General features: G+C 50.5%; 1 protein-coding gene across 1 annotated transcript in view; it reads right to left on the bottom strand.

Annotated features, from left to right (window-relative positions):
* Positions 1-27,675, bottom strand: part of CEP95 (centrosomal protein 95) — a 754,590-nt gene that overhangs the window by 29,663 nt on the left and 697,252 nt on the right. The window contains exon 19 of the mRNA XM_078654338.1: positions 24,911-25,057. Coding sequence (XP_078510464.1) covers positions 24,911-25,057 — 147 coding nt within the window. The remainder of the gene's footprint in view (positions 1-24,910; positions 25,058-27,675) is intronic.

The raw sequence follows: 27,675 nt of genomic DNA on the forward strand, positions 1-27,675 counted from the left end.
GCAATCCCTCCACTACAAGACACCAGCTCCGGACCCAGCTGGCCCGGGTCACCATCTACCCCACGACATCGACCCGGCCGCCATCTTGGGGCACTGCAGCACGAGGCCGCGTGGCCTCAACTCGACCCTAACCCCGGGCCCGGCCGGCCCCGACATCGAGGCCCCACCATCCTCCCAGGAGGCAGAGTGATCACTTGGCGAGTCAATGGGAGAAGGAATCGTCAACGGCTCTCCTCCGCCAGGTGTCGATCACCCCAGGCCGCCTGGGCGCTGGCTCCACCCCCCTGCTGGGTGTCTGGACTCCCTCATCCCGGACCTCCCGGCCCCCAGGCGCGAGGGTCCGGACATCAAAGGGGACCAGACCTATAACTGGGGCAGGGCCAGACCAGGAAGGCAGTTGTATCCTGGAGTCGAGAGACCCGAGAAGAACTCATCGTCTTGGCCTGCTGGCGCTGCCGCGGCCCTCTGCCTCGTGAAACCATCGTCTTGGCCTGCTGGCGCTGCCGCGGCCCTCTGCCTCGTGAAACCATCGTCTTGGCCTGCTGGCGCTGCCGCGGCCCTCTGCCTCGTGAAACCATCGTCTTGGCCTGCTGGCGCTGCCGCGGCCCTCTGCCTCGTGAAACCATCGTCTTGGCCTGCTGGCGCTGCCGCGGCCCTCTGCCTCGTGAAACCATCGTCTTGGCCTGCTGGCGCTGCCGCGGCCCTCTGCCTCGTGAAACCATCGTCTTGGCCTGCTGGCGCTGCCGCGGCCCTCTGCCTCGTGAAACCATCGACTTGGCCTGCTGGCGCTGCCGCGGCCCTCTGCTTTATGAGCCTATCACCTTGGCCTGCTGGCGCTGCCGCGGCTCGATCCACAGACCCTCCAGCTCGAGGATTGTGAGCTCGCCTTTTACCACTACCTGTACCGATCCGGTACCAAGACTGTCCCGCTACCCCCTTTCCCTACAGAGACTAGAAGTGAGAGGACCCCCGGGTCCAAGTTATCCTGTATCGCTGATATCCTTGCCTTAAGAACCTTATATAAAGCCTTGAACTCGACTTGGTGTGGTGCCTGTTTGTGGGGAGGGAGGGTACTTGTCTGTACGATCGCCGGAGACGGTCCCCCTCGGGGATCTCTCCCTCGGTATCCGGCCGACCCTCAGGGTCCCCGTCTAACATTGGTGGCAGCGGTGGGATCCGAACCTACGCATAATCGTACAGAAAGTCACTCGCCCCACCACACACAACAACCATGTCAATAGAGAGCGGAACAACGGAAAAATTTCAGATGGAAAAATTGGAAGACTACAACCACCGGGAACTGAAGCAATATTGCATAGAACTTGGACTTCCAACCACAGGTCTTAGCACAAAGGAAGACTTCAAACGAGCCCTAGAAGCTTGGGCAGAAACAGGTACGGCCGTACCCCGAACACAAACAACCGAAACGAGCCCCGCACCAACTAAAGAAAGAGCGGATCTCTCCCTGGAAGAGATCCGAGAAAGAGAAAAAACCAGACTCCACGAATTAGAACTTGCCCGACTTCGCTTGGATGGGGAACTCAAGCTGGCAGAACAAAAAATAACCCTGGAACACTTACGGCTCAGGGAAGAGCGGGAAGACAAGCAAAGACAGAGGGAGCTAGAGGAAAAGAGACTAGAGTACGAACATGAGCGCAATCTCAAAGCACTGGAGATTCAGAAACAGAATAAAGACCTCGGGCTCCCCGAACGACCGACCCCGTCTGCCTCGACCGAGCCCAAGGTTCACATCCCCAAAGATGTCATCCGGGAATACCACAAGAACGATGATATCCAGCAGTGGTTTAAAGCCTATGAGGTGGCAATGACCTCCCACCGGATTCCCCGAAGCGATTGGGGAGCCGGATTATGGGGGAGGTTTGTCAACGAAGGGCGGGACGCCCTGCTGCAACTCCCGGACCAGCTGATGACCTCCTACGACCACATGAAGGCCGCCCTCCTCACTCGATACGGGCTCACACCTGAGATGTACCGCCAACGGTTCCGCGACTGCAAACGGATTCCGGGTACAACTTGGGTGGAGTACGTGAACTTTTTTAGCCGAGCCTTCGAGGGGTGGATCAAGGGCAACAAAGTAACCACCTACGAACAACTCTTTGACCTTATCGTATGGGAACACCTGTCGAACAACTGCTTCGTGGAGCTCCGGCAACACCTCCTGGACAGCAAGCTAACCGACCCTCGACACCTCGCCGCCGAAGCCGACCGGTGGGAAAGCACCCGAGTTGGCCGGAGCGCACCCAGCGAAGTATCCAGATCGTATCGCCCCCGAGGGGGAGGAGGAAGTCAGGGTCGGGGGAGAGACCCCGGCCCCTCGTCACCCCCCAGAAACCCCTCGACCCCGGTTGGCCGGGGAAGCCCTGCCGTCCGGGCCGGTTTCCGGGCCAACATTACGTGCCACAGGTGCCAGCGACCCGGCCACTACGCCAGTGATCCCAACTGCCCAAAGAATCCGAACACGACTCCCCGCCAAGTTGCAGCGGCGGCCCTAGGGGAAGACATAATCCCGGAAGACCAAGAGGAGTACGAGACCGATCCCTCTGAATGGGCACCCGCCGCCATGGCACTGGTCTGCTTAGGGGAGAGAGACATGATTCCGCGGGCCCCCCTTCCCGCCAACACACAGAAGTACGGTCAATGGGTTAACATCAATGGCCGCCGGGCGGAAGCCCTCCGCGACACCGGGGCCAGTGTAACGGCGGTCCGACGCCACCTCGTCACTCCAGACCAAATCTTGCCGAACATTCTTTGCCCTGTTCGATCAGCCGACAACTCCGAAAGCCTATGCCACATGGCTTGCGTCCCCTTCGAGTGGGGAGGAGTAACAGGGATGTTAAAAGTAACTGTCCGCGATGATGCCCCCGTGGACTGCCTCCTAGGAAACGACCTTGAAAGCTCTCCCTGGGCAGCTGTCGAACGGAGGGAGCACCTGGGGATGCTTGGCCTCCCCGAATGGGTCTGCGTCACGACCCGGTCCATGACCGCCCGCGCGGTCCCCAGCCCAGAAGAGCCCGAGTGGCCAGAACCTCCTCCCGCGCTCATCCCAGAGGAGGCCGCCCCAGAAGCCATTCCTTTGACCCAAACCGAAGAAGGACCCGACCAGCTTCGGGACGTCCCTGACCTGGCACAATGGCGGCAGGAGGGAGGCCCCACGCAGGAACAATTCCGGGCCGAGCAAAAAACCTGTCCTTCTCTCGAAGGACTCCGGCAGCAAGCCCTGGCCCAGAGCACCGGGGATACCTCGGGGGCCCACTGGATCTACTGGGACCAAGACCTGCTCTACAGCGAGCAGAAAATTGCAGAACTAGGGGCCAGTCGGGTGCTGGTGGTGCCCCTTCGCTTCCGAGACTTCCTCCTGAACTTAGCCCACGATGTCCCCCTTGCCGGACACCTGGGGCAGGATAAAACCTACGACCGCCTGGTGACCCATTTTTTCTGGCCCCACATGCGGAAGGATGTCACCAACCACTGCAAGGCCTGCCCCACCTGCCAGGCCAGCGGAAAAAGTGGCCGAAAAATCAAAGCACCGTTACAACCCTTTCCTGTCGTCACCACCCCGTTTGAACGAGTGGGAAGAGACATTGTGGGGCCCCTCGACCCTCGAACAGCCCAAGGACACCGGTTCATCCTGGTCCTTGTAGACCACGCCACCCGCTATCCCGAGGCCATCCCTCTTCGGACTGTGACGGCCCCCGTGGTGGGCCGGGCCCTGATGGGGATCTTCTCCCGGGTGGGGTTCCCCCGGGAGGTCGTCAGTGACAGGGGCACGAACTTTATCTCCAGATATATGAAGTCCCTCTGGCAGCAATGCGGGGTCACCTACAAATTCACGACCCCCTATCACCCGCAAGGAAACGGACTGGTCGAGAGATTCAACCGCACCCTCAAGGGGATGATTATGGGTCTAGAAGAACCCCTTCGACGCCAGTGGGACGTACTGCTTCCATGCCTCCTGTTTGCCTATCGGGAGGTCCCGCAGAAGTCCCTCGGCTTCAGCCCCTTTGAACTACTGTACGGGCACCCCGTCCGGGGCCCCCTCAGCCTAGTCAAGGAAGGTTGGGAGCAGCCTCCCCAGAAAACTCCCCCGGACATCTACCGGTATCTCCTGGCTCTCCGCAACCAGACCCGGCGGTTCCGAGACACCGCCAAAGCCAACCTCGAGGCCAGTCAGGAGGACATGAAGAGGTGGTACGATCAGCACACGTCCTCCATTGAGTTCGAACCTGGACAACAGGTCTGGGTGATGTCCCCGGTTGAGCCCTGTGCCCTCCAAGACAGATGGTCCGGGCCCTTCAAGGTAATCGAACGCAAGGGGCCCGTCACCTATTTAATCGACATGGAGACTGCCCGGAACCCCCTACGGGTCCTCCATGCCAACAGGCTCAAACCCCATTTTGTGCGATCCGAACTCAGCCTCCTGATGGCTACCGATACTGGGACAGAAGAAGACTCCGAACCCCTTCCGGACTTACTGAGGGCCCTCGAGCAGGATGGCTCAGTGGAAGGGGTCCAGCTCTCCGAGGCCCTGTCCCCGGAGCAACGCCAAGACTGCCAAACGCTCCTGAGGCAGTTCGCCTCCCTGTTCTCCCTCACCCCCGGAGTCACCCCCTGGTGCCTCCACGATGTGGACACCGGGGACAGCCCTCCTATTCGACACCGAGCATACCGCGTACCAGACCGGGTACGAGCCTGCATCCAGACCGAGGTGTCCAAGATGCTGACCCTAGGAGTGATCGAACCCTCAGACAGTCCCTGGGCGAGCCCAGTCGTCCTGGTTCCCAAGGCAGCTGCCCCGGGCGTTGCCCCTGAGCTCCGGTTCTGCGTGGACTATCGAGGGCTGAATGCAGTTACCCGGACCGACGCTCATCCCATCCCCCGGGCAGACGAGCTAATTGACCGGATGGGGGCCGCCCGCTACCTGAGCATCTTCGACCTAACAGCGGGCTACTGGCAGATCGGCCTCACCCCTAGGGCCCAAGAACGATCCGCCTTCTCTACCCCAGACGGGCACTACCACTTTAAAGTCATGCCCTTCGGCATGAAAAACGCCCCGGCAACGTTCCAACGGCTGGTAAACCAGGTACTGGCGGGCCTGGAAGACTTCAGCGCCGCCTACCTGGACGACATTGCTGTGTACAGCCACCAGTGGACCGACCACCTCCGCCACCTGCGGGAGGTTCTACACGCCCTCCAGCAAGCCGGGCTCACCATCAAGGCCAGCAAGTGCCAAGTTGGCCAAGGGTCCGTGACCTACCTGGGACACCAAGTGGGAAGCGGGCTGGTGGCCCCTCTCCAACTCAAGATTGCTGCCATCCAGGCCTGGCAACCCCCTACGAGCCAAACGGAGGTCCGGGCCTTCCTGGGGCTCACCGGATACTACCGGCGGTTCGTGAAGGACTATGGCAGCATCGTGGGGCCCCTCACAGAGCTCACCTCCAAAAAGAGCCCCAAAACCGTCAACTGGACCCCGGACTGCCAATCAGCCTTCGAGAAGCTAAAGACCGCCATGTGCACGGCCCCCGTGCTCCAGGCTCCCGACTACAGCCGGGAATTCATTGTGCAGACGGACGCCTCCGATCATGGTGTGGGGGCCGTCCTCTCCCAACTCAACACCGAAGGGGTCGACCATCCGGTGGTCTTCATCAGCAGACGCCTCTTGCCCCGAGAACAGCGCTGGAGCACCATTGAGAGGGAGGCCTTCGCCGTAGTCTGGGCACTCAAGAAGCTCCGGCCATACCTCTTCGGCACCCACTTCCGGGTGCAAACAGACCACCGACCCCTGCAATGGCTGATGCAAATGCGGGGGGAGAACCCGAAGCTGTTGCGCTGGTCCATCTCCCTGCAGGGGATGGACTTCACGGTGGAACATCGTCCAGGCCAGGACCACGCCAACGCCGACGGCCTGTCACGCTTTTTCCGCCTCAGCGAGGAGAGTCCCCAGGAAGATGGCTGACTCTCCCCGCCTTCAGCTGGGGGGGACGCATGTTGGACAGGCCGCATGTTCGAGCTGTCCCCCCTCCCCGCAATGGGACCAGGACCCTGGCTCTCCCCACATCCCCAGCCAGAGTCCACAAACGACCACCCGAAGTACCCTGCAATCCCTCCACTACAAGACACCAGCTCCGGACCCAGCTGGCCCGGGTCACCATCTACCCCACGACATCGACCCGGCCGCCATCTTGGGGCACTGCAGCACGAGGCCGCGTGGCCTCAACTCGACCCTAACCCCGGGCCCGGCCGGCCCCGACATCGAGGCCCCACCATCCTCCCAGGAGGCAGAGTGATCACTTGGCGAGTCAATGGGAGAAGGAATCGTCAACGGCTCTCCTCCGCCAGGTGTCGATCACCCCAGGCCGCCTGGGTGCTGGCTCCACCCCCCTGCTGGGTGTCTGGACTCCCTCATCCCGGACCTCCCGGCCCCCAGGCGCGAGGGTCCGGACATCAAAGGGGACCAGACCTATAACTGGGGCAGGGCCAGACCAGGAAGGCAGTTGTATCCTGGAGTCGAGAGACCCGAGAAGAACTCATCGTCTTGGCCTGCTGGCGCTGCCGCGGCCCTCTGCCTCGTGAAACCATCGTCTTGGCCTGCTGGCGCTGCCGCGGCCCTCTGCCTCGTGAAACCATCGTCTTGGCCTGCTGGCGCTGCCGCGGCCCTCTGCCTCGTGAAACCATCGTCTTGGCCTGCTGGCGCTGCCGCGGCCCTCTGCCTCGTGAAACCATCGTCTTGGCCTGCTGGCGCTGCCGCGGCCCTCTGCCTCGTGAAACCATCGTCTTGGCCTGCTGGCGCTGCCGCGGCCCTCTGCCTCGTGAAACCATCGACTTGGCCTGCTGGCGCTGCCGCGGCCCTCTGCTTTATGAGCCTATCACCTTGGCCTGCTGGCGCTGCCGCGGCTCGATCCACAGACCCTCCAGCTCGAGGATTGTGAGCTCGCCTTTTACCACTACCTGTACCGATCCGGTACCAAGACTGTCCCGCTACCCCCTTTCCCTACAGAGACTAGAAGTGAGAGGACCCCCGGGTCCAAGTTATCCTGTATCGCTGATATCCTTGCCTTAAGAACCTTATATAAAGCCTTGAACTCGACTTGGTGTGGTGCCTGTTTGTGGGGAGGGAGGGTACTTGTCTGTACGATCGCCGGAGACGGTCCCCCTCGGGGATCTCTCCCTCGGTATCCGGCCGACCCTCAGGGTCCCCGTCTAACAGGGACATTGCACAATTATGGAAGGAGACATCTCCCCCGACCATGGGCAAATGGAAGACAGAGCTTGATAGATGTATGGGGGCCGAGATTGCAGTATTCCTAGCATGTGGATGCCCTGCAAAACATCAGAAAATATGGACCTGTTGGGCGTCATACAGAGTAATCGAGCTTCCCCCTCTGCCACCCACGGACCACTAAATGGTGCCCCATGCCCCCGCATGAACTCTAAACAGCCTGGCCTGTATTGTCGGTCACCGAATCCCTATAAAAAATATGATCTGTAGTCATTTATTGAGATAAAAAACTGTCTGCAGTTTGTTACATTTGCACAGCATGTTTGGCCGGTATTGAAAATTGGTAAAAATGCTGGAATTTTCGTGATAATAATCCTTTTTCTCCTACAGGATACTGTAGGGCTGTCGCCCGATCCTTTATTGAAAAACCAAATAAAATGTTTTTTTTGAAAATTTCCTCTACTTTCGGGACTTGGATGCCTTACTAAGAGCAGCAAGATTGACCAGTCCCGTCATAGTTGAAGACAAACGTGTCATGCTCTTCCCTGACTACTCTCGGGGAGTGCTGCGCCAACAGTCGTCCTTTCTGGAGATAAAACGGCACCTCCACCAAAAGGGAATACAATACTCCCTGCTGTTTCCGGCCCGCCTCAAAATATTACACAAAGAGACCACAACCTTCTTCACGGACTACAAAGAGCCACTTGACTGGATGGAGCCACGCTTACAGATCCGCAACAAACTCTGAGAATGACCGTAAAACACAGACACGAGAACCCCGGAACAGACGAGGAAGGGGGTCCTCACATCTTCACACCCGAGTAAGACCCCAACAACTCGAGCACCTCCTGTGCAGACTCAGTGACCCAATCTCTGGTCACCCTACAAACAGTGGACACACTAATCTGAAAGACATTTGCATGGACAATTATCTCTTTCACCACGCCTCCACATACTACAACAGCCCAATGGGTGAGATCCAAACTGCACACAAACACATATCTCAATCTGACAATCATGACCCTCACTGGCCACCCAGGTTGTTCTTACCAACCGCACACAATAGAGGCTCCAGTCTCATATGTATGACCCACCCATAGTACACTAGAGAGTTTGCACCATGCAATGTTTGGATCCCCAGGGATTCTGTCCCATTACAGTTTTCACCTTTCCCTAGCCCTATCCAAATTCCAATTCCATACCTAGTCTCAAGCAATAGACAACCATAGCAATAAATCCTATCGGATTTTCGAGGAGCAGGTTCAACACCCACATGGCACCCCTAACCATGCCCCCCCCAATGCCATCAACAGCCCCCAATGAGCCTCACAACTTACCCAGTAAGCATCTGTTCTTGGCATGCAGAGCTGTAGATTCACATGCTTTGCATACTCCTGCCATTTAGTTTTGGGTCTGGATGTTTGCAAGTTATTTTTCTTCGAAGAAGTCTTTCCGGTTACAAGGTAAGGTGACTCTTTCTTTTGGTGATAGTGCGCATGGGCATCAACTCCATTGTTAATTGTTTTCCAGCAGAGGGTGAGAATGGAGTTAGTAAGTGTACAATAGAGATGTCCATGCACATGTATGTAAACTGAAAAACTAACAACTACAGGAGACCGGGGAGGAGTGTGTGCGCATGTGAATCTACAGCTCTACATGCCAAGAACAGATGCTTAATGGGTAAGTAACATTATCCGTTCGAGGCATGTGAGCTGCAGATCACATACTTTGCATAGACTATACAGCAGTATTCTCCCAAAGCGGTGGCTAACCTGTAGTTATTGTAGTTATCTGAAACAGTGTCTTAAGTACTGCTTGGCCTACATTAGCTTGTTGCCTCGCTAACACATCTACACAATAGTGTTTGGTGAATGTGTGTGGTGTAGACCATGTTGCCTCCTTACAGATGTCCACTAGGGGAATATTCCCCAAGAAGGCCATAGTAGCCCCTATGTTGTCAGTGGAATGCACTCTAGGGGTTATTAGTTAAGTTATTTTTGCTTTCTGATAACATGTCTAGATACACTTTACAATCCATCTTGCAATGCTTTCTTTAGATATGGGATTGCCTTTGTGTGGTGGAGAAAAAGCAACAAAAAGTTGCTTTGTTTAGTGAAATCCTTTTGTTCTTTCAATTTAATATAATGGAGCTCTTCTAACATCAAGGGTGTATAGAGCTTGTTCTGCTACAGAATCAGGGTGAGGAAGGAACACAGGTAACTCAACCAATTGATTAATTGATATGAGCGGCCGAAATGACTTTAGGGAGAAATTTAGGATTGTGCGAAGAACCACTTTGTCTATTCAGCTGAAAGAAAGGCTCTTGTATAGTTAATGCCTGGAGTTCACCAACTCTCCTCAATGAAGTTATTGCCATGAGTAAAGCAACCTTTCATAAGAGGAATTGTAATAGGTACCTATGCATTGGTTCGAATGGTGGACCCATTAGCCTTGCAAGGACTATGTTTAGGTTCTACACTGGTGCAGATGGGACTCTTAGTGGTATCACTTTTTAACCCTTCCATAAAGGCTTTAATCACTGGTACTCTGAATAGAGATAAGTGATGTCCGTTTTGTATATAATCGACTGTTGCTAGATGTAAGCGAATGGATGTGTAGGCTAGTCTAGATTGTAGTAAATGTAACAGGTAACAGATGATGTTCTGTACAGAAGCATCAAGAGGATAGATATTGTTATTGTTACGATAGATAACAAGTTGCTTCCATTTTGCTGCATAACCTGCTCTAGTAGTAGTCCTTCTTTTAGGATGTTCATACAGTCTGGTGGTAAGTGTAAATAACCAAACAATGACTTCAGGAGCCAGATCGCCAGGTTGAGTTCTTCGGGATGTGGATGCCTGATTTCTCCATGGCTGAGTGAGGAGACTGGAGGTGAGATGCAGCTTTTGGTGTGGAACTATTGACAGCTCCAACAGGGTGGTGACCCAGGGTTGACGTGCCCATGTTGGCGCAATGAGAATTAGTGTGACGGATGTTTGCCTGAGTTTCCAAACTACCAGTGGAATGAGTGGGAGAGGTGGAAAAGCGGGAAAAGCGTAGGCAAATGTCCCTGAACAGGTCATCCATAGGGCATTGCCCTTGGAGAGCAGGCGTGGGAACCTGGAGGCAAAGCTTGGGCATTTTGCGTTTTCTGCTGTGGTGACAGGTCTAGCAGAGGATATCCCCATTCCTGAAAGTAGGGAAGGAGAACCTGAGGATGAAGTTCTCACTTGTGGATTTGCTGCTTTTGTCTGCTGAGAGGGTCTGCAATCTGATTTTTTACTCCTGGAAGGTGTTCTGCCAGAGGATAAATCTTATGGTGTATTGCTCATTTCCAAATGGCTTGTGCTAGGCGTGACTGTTGGAGTGAGTGCCCCCCCCTACTGTTTTTGTATATAGTATATAGAGGTCATGTTGTCCGTTCAGACTAGGACAGCTTTGCCTACGAGGTGAGTTTGAAAGGCTTTGAGAGCTAGAAACACTGCTAGTAGCTCTAGGTGATTTATATGGAGACATTTGTGCTTTAGACTCCATAATCCTTGGATTGTGTGATCCTGTAAGTGAGCAACCCAATCAGTGAGCGATGCATCTGCTGTTAGCACTGTATGTGGAACAGGGTCGATAAAGGGCGCCCTTTGGATACATTTTGTGGGTTCCACCACTGCAGAGAGCGATGGGTGCGGCAGTCTACTAACACTAGATCAGTTAATTGACCCGGCAACTGGTTCCACTGACTTTCTAAGCATTCTTAAAGGGGACGCATGTGAAGTCTTGCATGGGGTACAATTATGATGCAAGATGCCATCATTCCCAGCAGTTGCATGAAGACTCAGGCTAGTAATGAGTGGTTGGGCTGAAACTGAATGAGAAGAGACTGAATACTGTTAATTCTGGCTGCATTGGGAGAGGTTAGAGCTTTCTGAGTGTCTATGGTGGCTCCCAAATAAGTCTATGTGTTTGGAGGCTGCAGATGGTACTTCAGCGCATTCATTGTAAACCCTAGTTGGTGCAGTAAGCGTATTGTTGCTTGAGTGTGTTGGAAACACTTCTGGTAAGTGCTGGGTTTATTGAGCCAGTCATCCAGATAGGGGAAGACATGGATATGTTATCTTCTCAGATGAGCTCCAACTACTGCCAAGCATTTGGTAAATACTCCGGGAGCATTGGTGACTCCAAATGGTAGTAATGTTGACTCACTATCACAAATCTGAGATGTTTGCGATGAGCGGGGTGAATTGGAATGTGGAAATATGCGTCCTTTAAGTCTAGAGTAGACAAAGTCATCCTGTTTTAAAAGTGGGAGCACTTGTTGAAGTGTCACCACGTGGAAATGTTCTGACAGCATGTAGATGCTCAGTTCTCTGAGGTCCATAATAGGTCTTAACGAGCCATCCTTTTTGGGAATTACAAAATACAAGGAGTAAAGGCCCGATTCTGGATATTGAAATGGTACCGGCTCTAAGGCTCCTTTTAGCAGGAGAGATTGGGCTTCCAGTTTGAGGAGGTGCACATGTTCTAGTGACAGTTTGTGAGAATGGGGTGGAATGTTTGGAGGATTGGTGGTGAGCCCCAAGCAATTATCATGTTGGATAATTCCTAACAACCATTTGTCTGTTTAGATTGCCAAATGGGGAGGAATTGTAAAGACATGCCCGACAGGTGTTAAATGATCGGGGGAAGGGTAGGTAAGTCACTGCTTTTTAGAGGAGGGGGAGTTATGAGACGTGGAACCCTTTCCTCTACCCTTGCCGCTGTTTCCTCCTCTAAAGAAACCTCTTGTGAAGGAAGGGTGATTGTTGCCTTTGTAGGAGGAAACATTGGTGTCTGAAAATGTGGTCTTAGACCCCCCCCCCCGATAAAAGGAGCGACGAAATGAGCCCCGGTTAGAAGGAGACTATAGAACTCTCATAGACTTAGCTACTTCAGTGTCTTTTTTCATTTTTTAATGCCGGATCAACTTCAGGCCTGAGAAGATGCTCTTTATCAAACCGGGTCTTTAAAATGAAATGCTGGACTTCAGGTTTGAAATCGAAAATCCTTAACCAGGCTTGTCTCCTGAATAACGCACTAGTGTTAATCTCTCGAGCTGCAGTGTCGGCAGCATTAAAGGTACATCTAATAGAGGAATTGGAGATGAGCTTTCCTTCTTGTACTAAATTGTGTGCGTTAGCTTTGTGCTCATCTGGGAGATAGTGGAGCAATTGCTCCTTTTCGTCCCAGTGCGCTCTATCATACCTGGCTAAGAGGCCCTGGGTGTTGGTGATGCGCTAATGATTAGCCACCTGGGCAGCAATTCGTTTTCCAGAGGCGTCTATTAATTATGATTCCTAGTCCGAAGGGGGGGGGCATCCCCAGAGATTTGTGAATTAGCCCGTTTACGGGCATTATAGACAAGTGAGTCAAGGGGTAACTGTCCCTAAATAATGACTGAATCAGAGGGAGCAGGCTTATACTTTTTATCTATTCTGGGAGTCAGAATGCGAGCACGAAAAGGGTTTTTGAAGATGTACTCAGTATGTCTCATCATCTTCTTCTAGTGATTCTTTGTGTAGTTGTACCCAGTAATATTGTGCAGCTCTAGCAAGCAACTCTAAATATCCTACATTGTCATCATGAGGGGAAGGCTTTGCAGGGTAAAGGTCTGGGTCATTATCTATAGGTGGGTCAATAGTGTAGTCTTTCCATGGATTGACATGTAATTGAACATCTCCATCATCATCATCATCATCATTCTATGAGGGTGGAGAATTGTGTGGCATGATAAGTAAATGTTCCAGGAGATGGTGGTGAAGGTGTAGGGGAACATTGTGGTAGAGGAGGAGAAGGTTTAGTACCGACATTTTTCCTCTTTAAAGAAATCTTATATTGTATGTCCTCTGACTCAGGTTTGCGTTTATGAGGCAGTTTGAAAAGAAGATGTCCTGTTTCAGGGTTGTTGTAAAGTTCCTTTTGTTTAGGATCAGCTTCGGGGGGGAAGGTTTGGGCTCCGAAGTGGTTTTAATGTCGGCATCGAGGATTTCGACTCCAAAGCAGTCTTCGGCTTTGAGCTAGAAGTTTACGGCTCAGTGCCAGACTTTGGCAGACTTGATCCAGAGCCGGAACACTTGACAATGGGTTTCTGGTGCCGAGCAGGCTCATCAGAAACATCGTCCCGGTGCCGATCATGGGCCGGAGGTGGAGGTGGAACCGAAGCCTTTTGCTCTGTTTGAGTTGGATTTCGGGGCACAGGGTGTTTGGTGCTCATGGGACCTTGATCCTTTGGTAAGTCCTCTTCCTTCTCGGAGTTCGATTCAGGAATTGATAAGAGCTGCTTTTCTGGTTCCTCTTCGGCCCCTTGTGCTTCAACTTCTTCTTGCTCAGATCCTTCACTGAAGATGTCCAGCATGTATTCGATGTTGTGGCTTTGCATTTCATGACGTCGAGCCCGACGATTGTGGAGAGTTTTCTTGGATCGGAAGGATTGGCACGCGTCACAGCTTTGTTCGTTGTGCTCTGGAGATAAGCACAAGTTGCACACTTTGTGCGCGTCAGTGTGAGGATATTTTGCGTGGCATAGATAGGAGAATTTGAATGGAGTCCGTTCCATCGACTGCGAGGTGGACCGGCGCGGTTAGGCCAGACGGCCTTCCACGAGTTTTCCGATCGAAATTGATTTTTTTTTCGACTGCTACAATACGCGGAGAAGTGGGATATGCGTACAAGACCATACCAACGCGAGTACAGTGGATTGCGCACTGAGGGGAACCCCATGAACGGTTTCGTAGCGGAGCACATCGATACACGTCCGATGCCGGAAAAAAACAATCTAACAATGGAGTCGATGCCCATGCACACTTTTACCGAAAGTAGGAGTCACCCTACCTTGTGACTGGAAAGATTTCTTCAAAGAAAAATAACTTGCTAACACCAGACCCAACACTAGATGGCAGGAGTATGCAAAGAATGTGATCTACAGATAACATGCCTTGAACATTCAATTCCTCACCCTAAACATCCGGGGAATGCACACTGCACACAAGCTGTATACAGTCTACCCATATATCAAACACAAGCAAGCGCAGATAGCACTGCTTCAAGAAACGCACCTCACCCCCGGAGAACTAGACCTGCTCCGTGGGCGCTGGCTGGGCACATTTTGCGCTACCACATATTCAGCATATGCGTGAGGAGCACTAATATTTGCTCAGACAGGGGCAATATACATTCTTAGATGGGTTTCTAGACGACGAACAGATACGAATGGGCAGCAAATAGACACCAAACACTGAGCAAGGGAAATTCTGGGACTCCCTGTTGTGCATACTAGCCCAAATCACAACCTCGCCATGGGTCCTAGGAGGAGACTAAAATTGCGCACTGGACCTTTCCATGGACAGATCTTATCCTCCCAACCTCCATGGCAAGTACACAGACTGCACGCTATCGCACACCAGTGAACCACTGGTCACTCCTGGATGCCTGGAGACATCAACACCAGATGACGAAGTTCTACTCCTTCCACTTTCTCCCACAACCTGCAGGTAGGGCTTGATCGATTTTTATGCACATCAGTAATTATTTCTATGATCTATAGTACAGACTATCTAGGCTGAGTTCTTTCCGATCATGATGCACATGACATGACTCCCAAATGGCGGCCATCTCTACCTTCGATTCCCACCTGGCGTTTACCCAGAGACAGCCTTGAGGACTCAGTATTTCGCCACGAACAAGGAAATAGCATTCATAACTATTTTGCAGAAAAACACGCATACGGCATCCTCCAGGATGTTAGAATGGGACGCCTTCAAAATAGTCAAATAGCAGGGGTTTGCGTGACATTAGATCGTACCATACCGGTGACAGAAAACTAGATGGCAACTCTGACCAAGGCAGAGGATGCAGGTACGGTGTCCCCAATACAGACAGCGGGAGCAAAGACTGCGTATGCAGAGGCCTTGACAGAGCTACGCAGATACAATTTCAAAGCATATACAGCTAAGACACCAGGAAGGGGACCGAGCCGGAGCACTTCTAACCTGGGTAATCCGCCAAGACACACATACACAACCAATCATTAAAATAGCCGACCGTACAGGGACCATAGTCCACACACACAGATCCTACACATTTTTTACGATTTTACGCCACAGTATACGGTACCCCAGGACAAGACAGTTTGGAATCTGCAAATTAATTCTTACATCCGCTAACCTTACCACAAATCACCCCTTCCAATAGAACCATTTTTGATGTGCAAATCAACTCCAAAGATGTGAAAAACTCCATCCAAACCCTAGCATGAAAGAAAGTCCCTAAAATATTACAATACATTTTCCGTACAATTGGCCCCCAGACTGGAAACAGCATACAAGGTAGTACACTGAAGGTAGGAGAGATTCCAAACTCAATGCCCAAATCTCTTCTAGTATTGTTCTTAAAGCCAGACTGTGACCCCTTACTACTGACCTCATATTGGCCAATCACACTGTTATCGGCTGATTGCAAGATCCTCTGAAAGATCCTAGCGGATCTACGAACAGGGATCCTCTCTGCACTGACACACCCTGATCAATGTGGGTTTGTGCCCGGCAGAAACACCTCCCAAAATATCCGCAGGCTGTTACAAATCCAGGATGGGATATAGGACCGATTTTCCAAAGCGGACTGATCCTGGAGAAGGCATTCAATACCCTGACATGGCCTTATCTGTTTGGGTGCTCTAACGCGGGGGCATAGGCCCCACACTTATGGTATACGCGAGACCATTGTATATGAAACTCACATCTCGGATCAGCATCGGCTGCCACATTTCGACCGTCTTTCAGGTGGTACGCGGCACGTGCCAGGGATGCCTGCTATCCCCCCTCCTCTTTGCCCTAGCAATGGAGCCTCTAGCGATTTGGAACAGGCGGAACAGTAGAGGGGTATCCCACTGGCAGACACCACTCACAACGTGTCCCTATACGCTGACCTACTGATATACGTACAGGACATCACAATGAATCTCACACCCCGGTGGACCACACTCGCTGACTTTGCTGCCATAGCCAGGCTATAAGTCAACTGGGCAAAATCCACCATACACAATCAGGGGAAGCCCTAATCTTCCTCCGATTGAGAAATGTGTTAGCACGGCCAGGCTCACCTTAAGTGACAGGGCCCCTCGTTATTTGGGAATCAAACCATTCCCCCAGGATCTTTATGAAGGCAACTTTTGCAGGGCGCTTGTAGGCATAAGTGCCCAAGTAGGCTTTTGGCGGACCCTACCTCGAGCCCCCATTGGCAGAATAGCCCTGGCGAAAATGGTCATGGTACCCAGTCTCCTTTACCATTTTGCAAATGTGCCAGTTATCCCCCCACAATCATTCTTCCGAGAACTCAACTTCCTACTAACAGTTGTCAGAGGGTAGCCCTAACAACGTTACAGCTACCAACGGACCAGGAATGGATGGGAGCCCCATCCTTCGAAGCATATTTTCTTACAGCACAACTCCACTGACTTTCGCGATGGACAGCGGGACGCCATTTGGAAGAGACATGCTCAGGCACAGGACTACCTACTCTTACCCGGCACTCAACCAGTGTCCACACATTCCATACAGGTAGCAGTGGCCAGATCCTAAATGCTACAGATACACCGCCTATCCCGATGCACACCGCCTATCCCGATGCACACAGCTACATACCCCCTTGCTACTGCTGGCAGGCTTGCACCGGGGCTGCAGTCACTACACAGCTAAGGTAATGCGGGTATGGACAGAACGCTCATTCCTTGAAACCAAGTCCCTGTTCGCAGATGGCCAATGCCTCACGTTTGGCTGCATAGCTGAGGAAAGCGGACTCCCACACAGACAATTCCTCCTACACAGAAAAACTGTCTCAGATTGCCGACACACATAGGACCTGTTCGGGGGGAACCTGCGACACACCCAGTGCTCCATGCCATCCTAACAATGGGCCCAGGACGCCACTTAAAGAACAAGTTACTTACCTTCGGTAACGCTTTTTCTGGTAGATACAATATTTGCCTGTGGATTCCTCACTTTGTGAATATCCACTTGCGTCAGCAACATTCGGAAATTCTTTTCGTAGCCTCGCGCCGACGTGGAATCGGACGTCAGAGACACGACATCGCTCGCGACTCCGCTGACGTCACCGATGCCTATAATAGGCCCACGCCGGCGTGATGACATCAGTTCCGCCCTTTTTTCCGTCCCTTCGAGGCACACGGACGGACCAATGACAGTAAACATATACACAGTATACGCAGTACAAATATCAAGGTAGCACACACAGTGTGAAGCAAATGCAATAAAACATTTGAAATAAACAACTCCTTGACAATAAAATAAACACATTACAAAAACTCTGGTATAGAAGAGTGGACAACGGGGAGGCGGGTGGGTCAGTGAGGAATCCACAGGCAGATATTGTATCTACCAGAAAAAGCGTTACCGAAGGTAAGTAACTTGTTCTTCTGATAGATACATCTGCCGTGTGGATTCCTCACCTTGTGAATAGAGTCCCACAGCAGTCCCCACTCCCGGAGGAGGGTGTCCACTCTTCTAAACCGGGAAATCCTGGAGGACAGAGCGTGCAAAATGACCGTCCCTCCTCACCTCGGAATCCAAGCAGTAATGCTTCGCGAAAGTGTGGAGGGAAGACCAAGTTGCCGCTCTACAAATATCCTCTGCAGGAACACCTCTAGCCAATGCAGAGGTTGAAGACTTAGCTCTTGTAGAATGAGCCCTTATACCCTCTGGTGGTTCCTTACCGGCCAAAGAGTAGCAGATCTTTATACAAAGGACGATCCATCTCGACAAGGTTCTTTTATGGACCGCTCTTCCTTTCTTGCAGCCAGCAAACCCAATGAAGAGCTGGTCATCCAAACGAAAGTCTTTAGATCTGTCCAAGTAAAAGGACACCGCCCTTTTGGGGTCCAGACAGTGCAACCTCTCCTCATCCTTAGAAGGGTGTGGGGGAGGATAAAAGGTAGGGAGGGTAATGGATTGACCAAGGTGGAAAGGAGTAACCACCTTTGGAAGAAAAGCAGCCCTGGTCCTAAGAACCATTCGATCAGCATGAATGGTCAAGAAAGGGGGCTTGGAACTAAGAGCTTGAAGCTCCCTTACCCTCCTTGCCGAGGTTATTGCAACAAGGAAGACTGTCTTAAGAGTCAAAAGCCTCAAAGGACATTTGTGAAGAGGCTCAAAAGGAGCACCCATCAAAAAAGTCAAGACAAGATTTAAGTCCCACTGAGGCACAATAAAAGGAGTAGGAGGGAACTTATTTGTGAGGCCCTTCAAAAACCTTAAAACGACAGGAGACTTAAAAAGAGATGGCTGGTCAGGCAAACAGAGAAATGCCGACAGCGCTGAAAGATAGCCCTTAACTGTGGCAACAGCAAGCCCTTGCTGAGCCAGAGAGAGGGCAAACTGGAGAACTTCAGACAAATGGGCTCTCAAAGGGTCAATAGATTTATCCCCACACCACGTGACAAATTTTGACCATCTATAAGAATAGATGGACTTAGTGGAGTCACGCCTGGCAGACAAGATGACATCCACGTCAGGCGGGAGGGAAAAAGAATTCAGGTTGCCCCGTTCAATCTCCAGGCATGAAGGTGTAATGTCTGGAGGTGGGGGTGTAGAACCTGCCCCTCCATCTGAGAGAGGAGGTCTGCCCTGAGAGGGAGACGGAGCGGCGGGTGAGAGGAGAGGTGGAGAAGATCTGTATACCACACCCTTCTTGGCCAGTCCGGGGCGACCAATATGACTTGGGCCCGGTCTAGGCGAATCTTCCTCAGAACCCGAGGAATCAAAGGTGTGGGAGGAAACACGTAAAGGAGTTGATTTTCCCAACTCAACTGAAACGCGTCCCCCAAGGCTCCTTGCATCGGATACTGGAGACTGCAGAATGACAGGCAGTGAGCATTCTCGCGAGTGGCGAACATGTCCACCCGAGGAGTGCCCCACATCTGAAAGATGTCGTGAACCACCTCCGGGTGAAGCCTCCACTCGTGGTCGGCAGAGCACTGCCGACAGACTGTCTGCACGAACATTCAGAACTCCGGACAGATGATTTGCCATCAGACAAATCTGATGGTCCTGAACCCAGGACCAGAGACGCAGAGCCTCTCTGCAGAGACACTGAGACCCCACTCCTCCCTGTTGTTGATGTACCACATAGCGGTCGTGTTGTCCGTCAGGACCTGGACCGAACGACCGCAAAGGGAAGGGAGGAAGGCCTTGAGCGCCAAACGTATCGCCCGCAATTCTAGAAGGTTGATGTGAAGCAACCTTTCCTCTGGAGACCCTTGACCTCCAGATCCCCCAGATGAGCACCCCACCCTAGAGTGGATGCATCTGTTATCACTGTGGCCACCGGAGGAGGCAACTGAAAAGGCTTCCCCTGAGACTGGTTGCCTTCCACGCCCCACCAAGACAGATCCGCCGCAGCTTCTCTGGAGATCCTCACTGACTCCCTGAGATCTCCGTTGTGCTGATACCACTGCCTGCGGAGGCACCACTGGAGCGCCCTCATGTGCCAGCGTGCATGGTTGACCAACAGAATGCATGAAGCCATCGGACCGAGCAGGCGAAGGACCTTCAGGACTGGAACGACCGCTTCATTGTAAAATAAAGGAATCATTTCCTGTATGTCGCGAATCCTTTGAGGAGGAGGGAATGCACGACATACAGTTGTGTCCAGTACAGCACCTATGAACAGGTTGCGCTGGGAGGGCACCAGGTGAGACTTGGGTACATTTATCGAAAAACCCAACCTGTACAACAACTGGGTTGTCTCTCGGAGATGATGGAGCACTCTCTCTGACGACTCTGCTTTGATTAGCCAGTCGTCCAAATAAGGGAACACAGGAATCCCCGACCTTCTGAGATGTGCCGCCACCACTGCCATCACCTTGGTGAAGACTCGAGGCGCAGTAGTAAGCCCAAACGGAAGGACCGCAAACTGATAGTGCTGTGATCCCACCGTAAAACGGAGATACTTCCTGTGCGACTTCAGGATGGGGATGTGAAAGTACGCATCCTGCAAGTCAAGAGACACCATCCAGTCTTCTTCCAGCAGTGCCTGAAGAACCTGAGCAAGGGTGAGCATCTTGAATTTCTCTTGCTTCAGATAAAAAAATCAAGATCCTGAGATCCAGGATTGGACGAAGTCTGCCATCCTTTTTGGGAATCAGGAAGTACCGGGAGTAGCATCCCGGACCCCTTTCCTGCTCTGGGACCACCTCTATCGCACCGTTTCTTAAAAGAGCCTGCACTTCTTCTTGCAGAAGTAACAGATGCTCCTCGGTGCAAAAACCTTGGCAAGGCGGGTAATTGGGAGGAAATTCCCGAAAGGGAAGGGCATACCCATTCTCTACAAGATTGAGAACCCAAAGATCTGATGTAACCGATTCCCAATCTTGTAGAAAATGGGTAAGCCGACCCCCCACCGGACCCACATGATCCTGAATGGCGGATCTAGGACTGCTTTTCTGAGGCAGGGGGATTAGAGGAAGTGGAAGAGGAAGAGGCCTGACGTCCACGAGGACGCGATCTTTGCTTTCCTCTGTACGACCTGTACATGGAATTTTGCTGCTGCTGCTGTTGTTGTTGCTGTTGACCTTGTCGGTAATTCCGAAAGGAAGAGCGACCAAAACCCCTGAATCTCTTGTTGGTTGAAGAGCTCCTTATTTGAAGACCCAAAGATTTAGCAGTTGCCCTACTATCTTTAAATCTCTCAAGAGCTGTATCAGCCTTCTTCCCAAAGAGGCCAGACCCATCAAAAGGAAGATCCAATAAGGTCGCCTGAACATCCGCTGAAAAGTGAGGATTTCAACCAAGCAGCTCTTCTAGTGGCGACAGCAGTACCCATGATACGTGCCATAGAGTCTACAGCGTCCAGACCACTTTGTATAACTTGGCGAGCTGCTGCTTGCGCATCGGAGATCACTTCCTCAAATTCTTTTCTGCTGGCATCAGGAACTTTAGGAGTTAGAACACGCAAAGAATCCATAAGGGCATGTACATATCTCCCCATCAGACAAGTGGCATTAGTTGACTTCAAAGCCATGCTTGCAGAGGAGAAGGTCTTTTTAGCCACCTGATCTTGTTTCTTTGCCTCCTTTTCATAAGGAACTTGGGGAAAGGCACTTACATTCTTTTTAGAGCAAGCAGCTTGAATGACTAAGCTCTCTGGTGAAGGATGAGAAGTCAAAAAAGCAGGGTCTTCAGGTTCAACCCTCTATCTCCTTGTCACACTCTTGGAAACCGCAGGATTTGACAGTGGCTTCTTCCACACTTCCAAAATGGGCTCTGTCAAGGCGTCATTAAATGGAAGTAACGGTTCTATTACAGAATTAGGAGAATGCAAAACCTCAGTCAGAAGATTGGACTTAAACTCCACTGTAGGTAAAGTTAATTTAAGAAGATCTGCCGCCTTCCTCATAACCATATGGTAAGGTTGGACATCCTTAGAAAGTGCATCAGAGCTTGAAGGTAATTCCCACTCTGGGGAGAAATCAAGACTACTAGCATCAGCTATCTCATCAAAACTATCTTCATCCCATTCACCTTCTTCTATATCAGGATGAGATTCTATATATCTTCTTTCCTCCAAAAGGCGTTGTGATTCCCTTCTTGACCTCTCCTTCACACGTCTCGCAGTCGGATCCACCAACGGCTCCGACGGAGTCGGGATCGACGTCGGTATCGAATCCGAAGGCTTAGTCGGATGTTCTCGAGGTCGCTCTGGAGCGGGTGACGTTGGAATCGGCGTCGACGGCCTCGGTGGAGCCGGAAATTGCCAAGGCGGCGTCGGGGTTGGCATATAAGGCATAAAAGGTGCAGGAGGATAGGAGTGAGGGACTCCTAGATTGAAAGCCAGCGGACCCATGGGACCAAAAGGTGCACCAGAGGGGTACCATGCCCTTGAAAAGACACCATACATAGCATTAAGAAATGCAGATGGATCTTGTCCTGGGGTTGGAAATGGAGGTTGGAAACCCTCAGGCTGGTCTCGTGGAGGAATCGGATTCGGCTCTTCGGTAGGCGTGGAATCCACATCCACTTGAACCTCTTCTTCGTCACGGGCCGAGGACGGCGCCAGAGACGGATTCGGAGCCGGAGTCGGTGACTGAACACGTGACTCCGAAGGTGAGGCCTCACCTTCTGGTTCAGAGACATCCAGAGTAACCACCTTAGAACGTACCTTCTTCGGTGACTTCGATCTCGAATCCGACTCCTTACCAGAACGACGTCGGGATTCATGTCTCCTCTTCTTATGTTTCTTCTTCGACTTCGGAGTATGATCCGAAGCCGACCTCGAAGACGACTCCTCTCGAGATCTAGACCTCGACTTCGATCTTTCTCTTCGAAAATGAGACCTCGATGTTCTTCCTTTACCAGCTTTTAATTTTGCCACCAGGAGTTTGGCCTCTGTTTCCCTCAGAGCTTTCGGGTTCATCTTTCGACAAGAGGAACAACTATAGACGTCGTGGTCGGAGCTCAAGCACCAGATGCAGTCATCGTGCGGGTCGGTAATCGACATCATTTTGCCGCATTCTCTGCAGGGCTTGAAGCCGGTCTTCTTTGTTGACATTTTCGAAGAGACAGGATACAAAGAAGCAGAAAATAGAAACAAAAAAGGCAACAAAGTACCAGTTGGCTACAGAGATTCCCGATAACCGTTAGCGTCGACGACGCGGAAAAAAGGGAAATGATGTCATCACGCCGGCGTGGGCCTATTATAGGCGTCGGTGAAGTCAGCGGAGTCGCGAGCGATGTCGTGTCTCTATGATGTCCGATTCCACGTCGGCGCGAGGCTACGAAAAGAATTTCCAAATGTTGCTGACGCAAGGGGATATTAACAAGGTGAGGAATCCACACGGCAGATGTATCTATCAGAATACATGGATATATAAGGCCATCCGAGAACTCACAGCCGCACCACTCACCCAACTCAGACAGGAATGGGAAGATGAACTCAGATGCCCACTGCATGACAAGGAGTGGCAATCCTCCCTAGAATATCCCAGGAAAGTATCCCAAAACCCAAGGTTTAAAAATATACAAATCTACATACTGCATCGCACATATTTAACAACAGCACAACTCTAACGCATCAACCACGAAACACATTTCCTCTGCCCACTGTGCCAGCTCCCCAGCGTAACATCTCAGAATATGTTCTGGGATTGCTCTACCCTACATGCCCTATTGGGGCACAGTCCATAACACACTTCAAGAGATCACAGGGCTCACCGACTTGGTCACATGTGAAACAAACGCGGGGAGTGACACGACGCCAGAAAGACCGCAAAGTAGAAAAGTAGTTTGCATCACTAGCCCTTCTACTAGCAAAGCAAAGCATTGCAATGCACTGGCGCGCACCCACGGTGCCCCCGTTAGCAGCCTGGACAAGAGTAGTTATCAAATAGGGCATGGCGGAGGAGGACGCAATAAGATATGGCTGCAGTCATCTCCACAGAATGGGCCACACTCCTCCAAAGCTTCCGACAGGCAGACGATAATAACCCATCCACCCACATCACCACCAACCTCAACTGGGATGCCAGTCCTGGGACTCAATCGTGGACACAAATTAGTACCCGCCTTTGCAGACCCTCCCCAGTACTACACATACGGAAGCCCCGGCAGACCCCCCCCCCCCCTCTGACAAAACAAATTCACCCCACACAATGACAAAATACACACACTCCGTGCGACAGTCATCAAAGATAACCTCACATATGCCCATGCCCATTCCCAACCACTTGTCCCTAGTTCAATCCCAGGTTAGACTGTTACCCCCAACTTTCCTCCCATCAACGATACCACAGGTTGTTCCACCTCCTTAGCGGGGAAAACATGCTTCTCTCCAGAACACCTCAACTCTTACTATACAAAAGATGGTTTACCTTAACATACATGTAATCCCTTCTGAAAAATCTCTTGAGATATAAAGCAACAACATTTTTTAAACAAAATGGAGGAAGGACCTGGAGAAGTGGGCAGGTCATGAAGGGGCGATATTACTCAGGGAAGCTAGAAAAGGAATTTGGCCTCTGGAATTAGCAAGGGCATGGGACACTGTGGTGGGCGCTCTAAGATACCCTGTTCCAGACTTGAAGGGCCCCCTCCAGTGGGCTCACCAGCCAAAGATATCCCCCCCGCCTTGAACACCGTGCCTGCAATCAGCCGTGGCAGAATCTCGGTTAGGAGTGCATCCCTCTCTTCCTCTGACAGTAGCATCACATCCAGCGAAACAACCGCCTAGGCGACCGTCAGCCCAAACTATACTGTTAAATTAAACTGTATCTGACTCAGGAAAGAAGAGAAAAAAAAAAAAAGAGGTTGTTGCTCAAAACTAATCTCCATGACCATACAGTCCTTTTGTGTAAAAAATCCTCACAAAATTAATTTATAAAATAACCTTTTTGTGAGATAATTGCATGAAATGAAATTAAGTATCTGGAGTGAGGTCGGTCAGAGTTTCTGTTAAGTTATCCTGCAGCACAACCTTGAAGAAAAAGAACTCTACCACATTTTGAACAGATCGAAATATATGCTGCTGCAAGAGGGATAAGATCTACACTAAAACATATATTTAGTTTCTCTACCACTGAAAAAGTAAGTGGGTCTTTGCTGCAGGTGAGAAAAGAGCCAGTTAAATGCAGAAACGTACCTGATCTTTGTAGAAGTTTTCCATCGACTCTAGCTCATCTTTGTGACGCTTCTTTTGCTCTTCACGTTTTTCTTTGGCATATGATCTTATGTCATGAAGTCTCTCTTTTTGTATTTCCAAACCTTCTTCAAAAAGGCCTGTAAATATCTATTTATGAAAAAAAAATATTAGCTTGAATTCAAATGTATGCACAGTTAGGTACAAAGTAACTGCTCAGCAAAGCATCTTCTGCATCATAAATTAATTTTAATCAGCACACCCAATTAATACACACTTATCTCCCACATAGTACGTGTTTGTTTAAATGTTATCTTAGAACACGATCTCACATAATCGCAGAGACCATCAGAACGTAGTCATCAGACATCGTGAACTTAATTTTTCATCAACACCACAGTGCAAAGTGAGTCCTTTTTTAGCACTAGTTTTCTTGAATGGTGTTAGTGTTTGTATAAAATTATCAGAAGGTTCAAGATACACAAATTCTCTATTTTAAACATAGACTGACCATGATCACTATAAACACATCCACATCTCCATCCGCCCCTCAATATAAAGTCGTTCATTTGAAGAAGAAAAAAAGGATTTGTGCAAAACATAACATGTAGGAAGGGGATTTTAGAGTGTATGCAATAAAACAGCCCAAAGCAGGAGGCATCTGATGGAACCAATGTGTTTAAGTTACCCATGGTGAACTGAATGCCACAAATTCACTACAGACATTGTGACTATAGCGGTACCTAAACCAGAAAGCATGAAATATCAGGGTGCGGCTGTAACAGGAGTAAGCAGTGAAAAAAGGGAAAGATGTGAGATGGATCCAAGGAGTACAGAGGTTTGCAGGATCAATGGACCAGACCAACAAGTGCAGACACTTTTCTCAAGTAGGAGGTCTGACCATAAAAGAGAAAGTGAAGAGGTTTAGAATAAAAGGGTAGAGGTGGAGAAAGCGGATGAAGAATGGGTAAAGTACACAAATTCCTCTTTCTAGCACAGATTCCCATTTCAAGCATTGAAAGACGATGCAAGAGGAAAGTAGAATGAGATACTTTTTGATTGGGCAGTCCAATATGGAACATAACCATTGTAAGAAATGTATTAGTTGAGGGGTTAAGCACCCACCTAAAGTTCTAATCACAGTCCTTCTCAGGGTGAACCACTAAAGTCCCTAAATAAACCTGAGCTCCTGCTCTGGTAGCCTTGGCACATAGCAGACAGGCTTAATGTAGCGGAAATGTGTAAAGTATATATGCAGAATTAGACAGTAATAAGGTCGACATACAAAACCGTAAAAATCTAAAAATGAATTAGAGAAATAGAGTACAATTTCACAAACAAAATGACACCAACATGACAAAAATCCAATAAGGGGAACCAGGGATATGAATATTTAACGTTTTAAGTAGAAATAGTGCCAAGAAGCATACTGTGCTAGTGATAGTCAATGGTCGCAGTAGAACAGGACATAGGTGCAATTTGACGCTGGCCGTGAAGAAGCGCAGGTGAATACAGCAACCTAGTTCGTCCTGGTCAAAGATTTTACCATCTGACTTTAGTCCTTCAAGTCCCAATCCTCCACTGTACATTACACTTTTAAAGCACCGGAGGACCATAGGGGAGGCACCTAACAGTCACAGGGTGGCAAGCACAGCAGGCTCCATTCAGGGTCAGTTGCCACTGGTCAGTGCAGGTGCAGGAAAAGACCTCTTGTAGCATGTTGTGTCACTGTTTAACAGGAGGTCAGCCTTAGGACCCTTTGGTTCCACTTCTTTGTCCTAGATACAAGAGTGATCAGGTCCAGGTCTCAGACAGAAGAATCAACTTTTGATCTTCCAGAGGTCCTGAATTGGCTGCCTGGAGATGCCACATTAAAGCCTGGCATGAGCTAATGGGTGGGAATGATACCTGGAACGCACTAAAAAACTGGGGTAAAGGTTTCCTGGACTAACCCAATCTACATTAGGAATTTTAAAGATGGCCAAAGATTTCGGCCACACTAAACCTGGGATCTTGAGTGGGAAGTGTACAATGATAATCCTAGAGTCGTTCCACATCTAACACCAAACTCCAGTTTGGAGCAGTCCCTGTGCCTAAAACAACCTCAGAGACAAACGTGTAGAAGACCAAAGCTGAGTTTTCAGCAACCAGAGAGGTGATACACACAAATTGCATTGGCATTTTGTCTTTGCCATTTGAAGTGCACCCAAATTATTATATTAATGTATACAAAAAACGGTAGTGGTGTTTCCAAAGAATTGGAAAAGAACCGCACATACACTAATGTTAGTGAAATAAGAAATAGTACTGGACAGTCAATAGGATCTTTCTCAATATCAAAGACTGAGTGCTGCATGGACCAATATCCCCCACTACCAGGAAGGAACACAACTTATCAAGCCAAAGGATTGACAAATAAACATATAGGCAAAAATGGTCAGGAGAGCACAATCCTACAATCTAAGTATCTAAAAGACTAATGCAGTATAAAGTCTAGACAACAGTAAATCCAAGTGAGGTCAGCAAATTCTCATAAGGCGTACTATAAGGTCTGGCACCACTTGATACTGGCACTCCGTAAGCCAGACCTTATAGTACGCCTCACGCATTTTTGAGGTGTCTTTCTAGCACGTTGGTGTTACAATACACCTTACATTTATATTGTGACCTAGGATTGGTGCTACCGCTACGTTTTGAAATAATTTGACCAGGACGTCTGCGGCAGTTCACCTTGTTCCATTTATACTCTTCTTGCCCGATTGTGGAAA

Source organism: Lissotriton helveticus, chromosome 7 (genome assembly GCF_964261635.1).
Source record: "Lissotriton helveticus chromosome 7, aLisHel1.1, whole genome shotgun sequence".
Taxonomy (NCBI): Eukaryota; Metazoa; Chordata; class Amphibia; order Caudata; family Salamandridae; genus Lissotriton; species Lissotriton helveticus.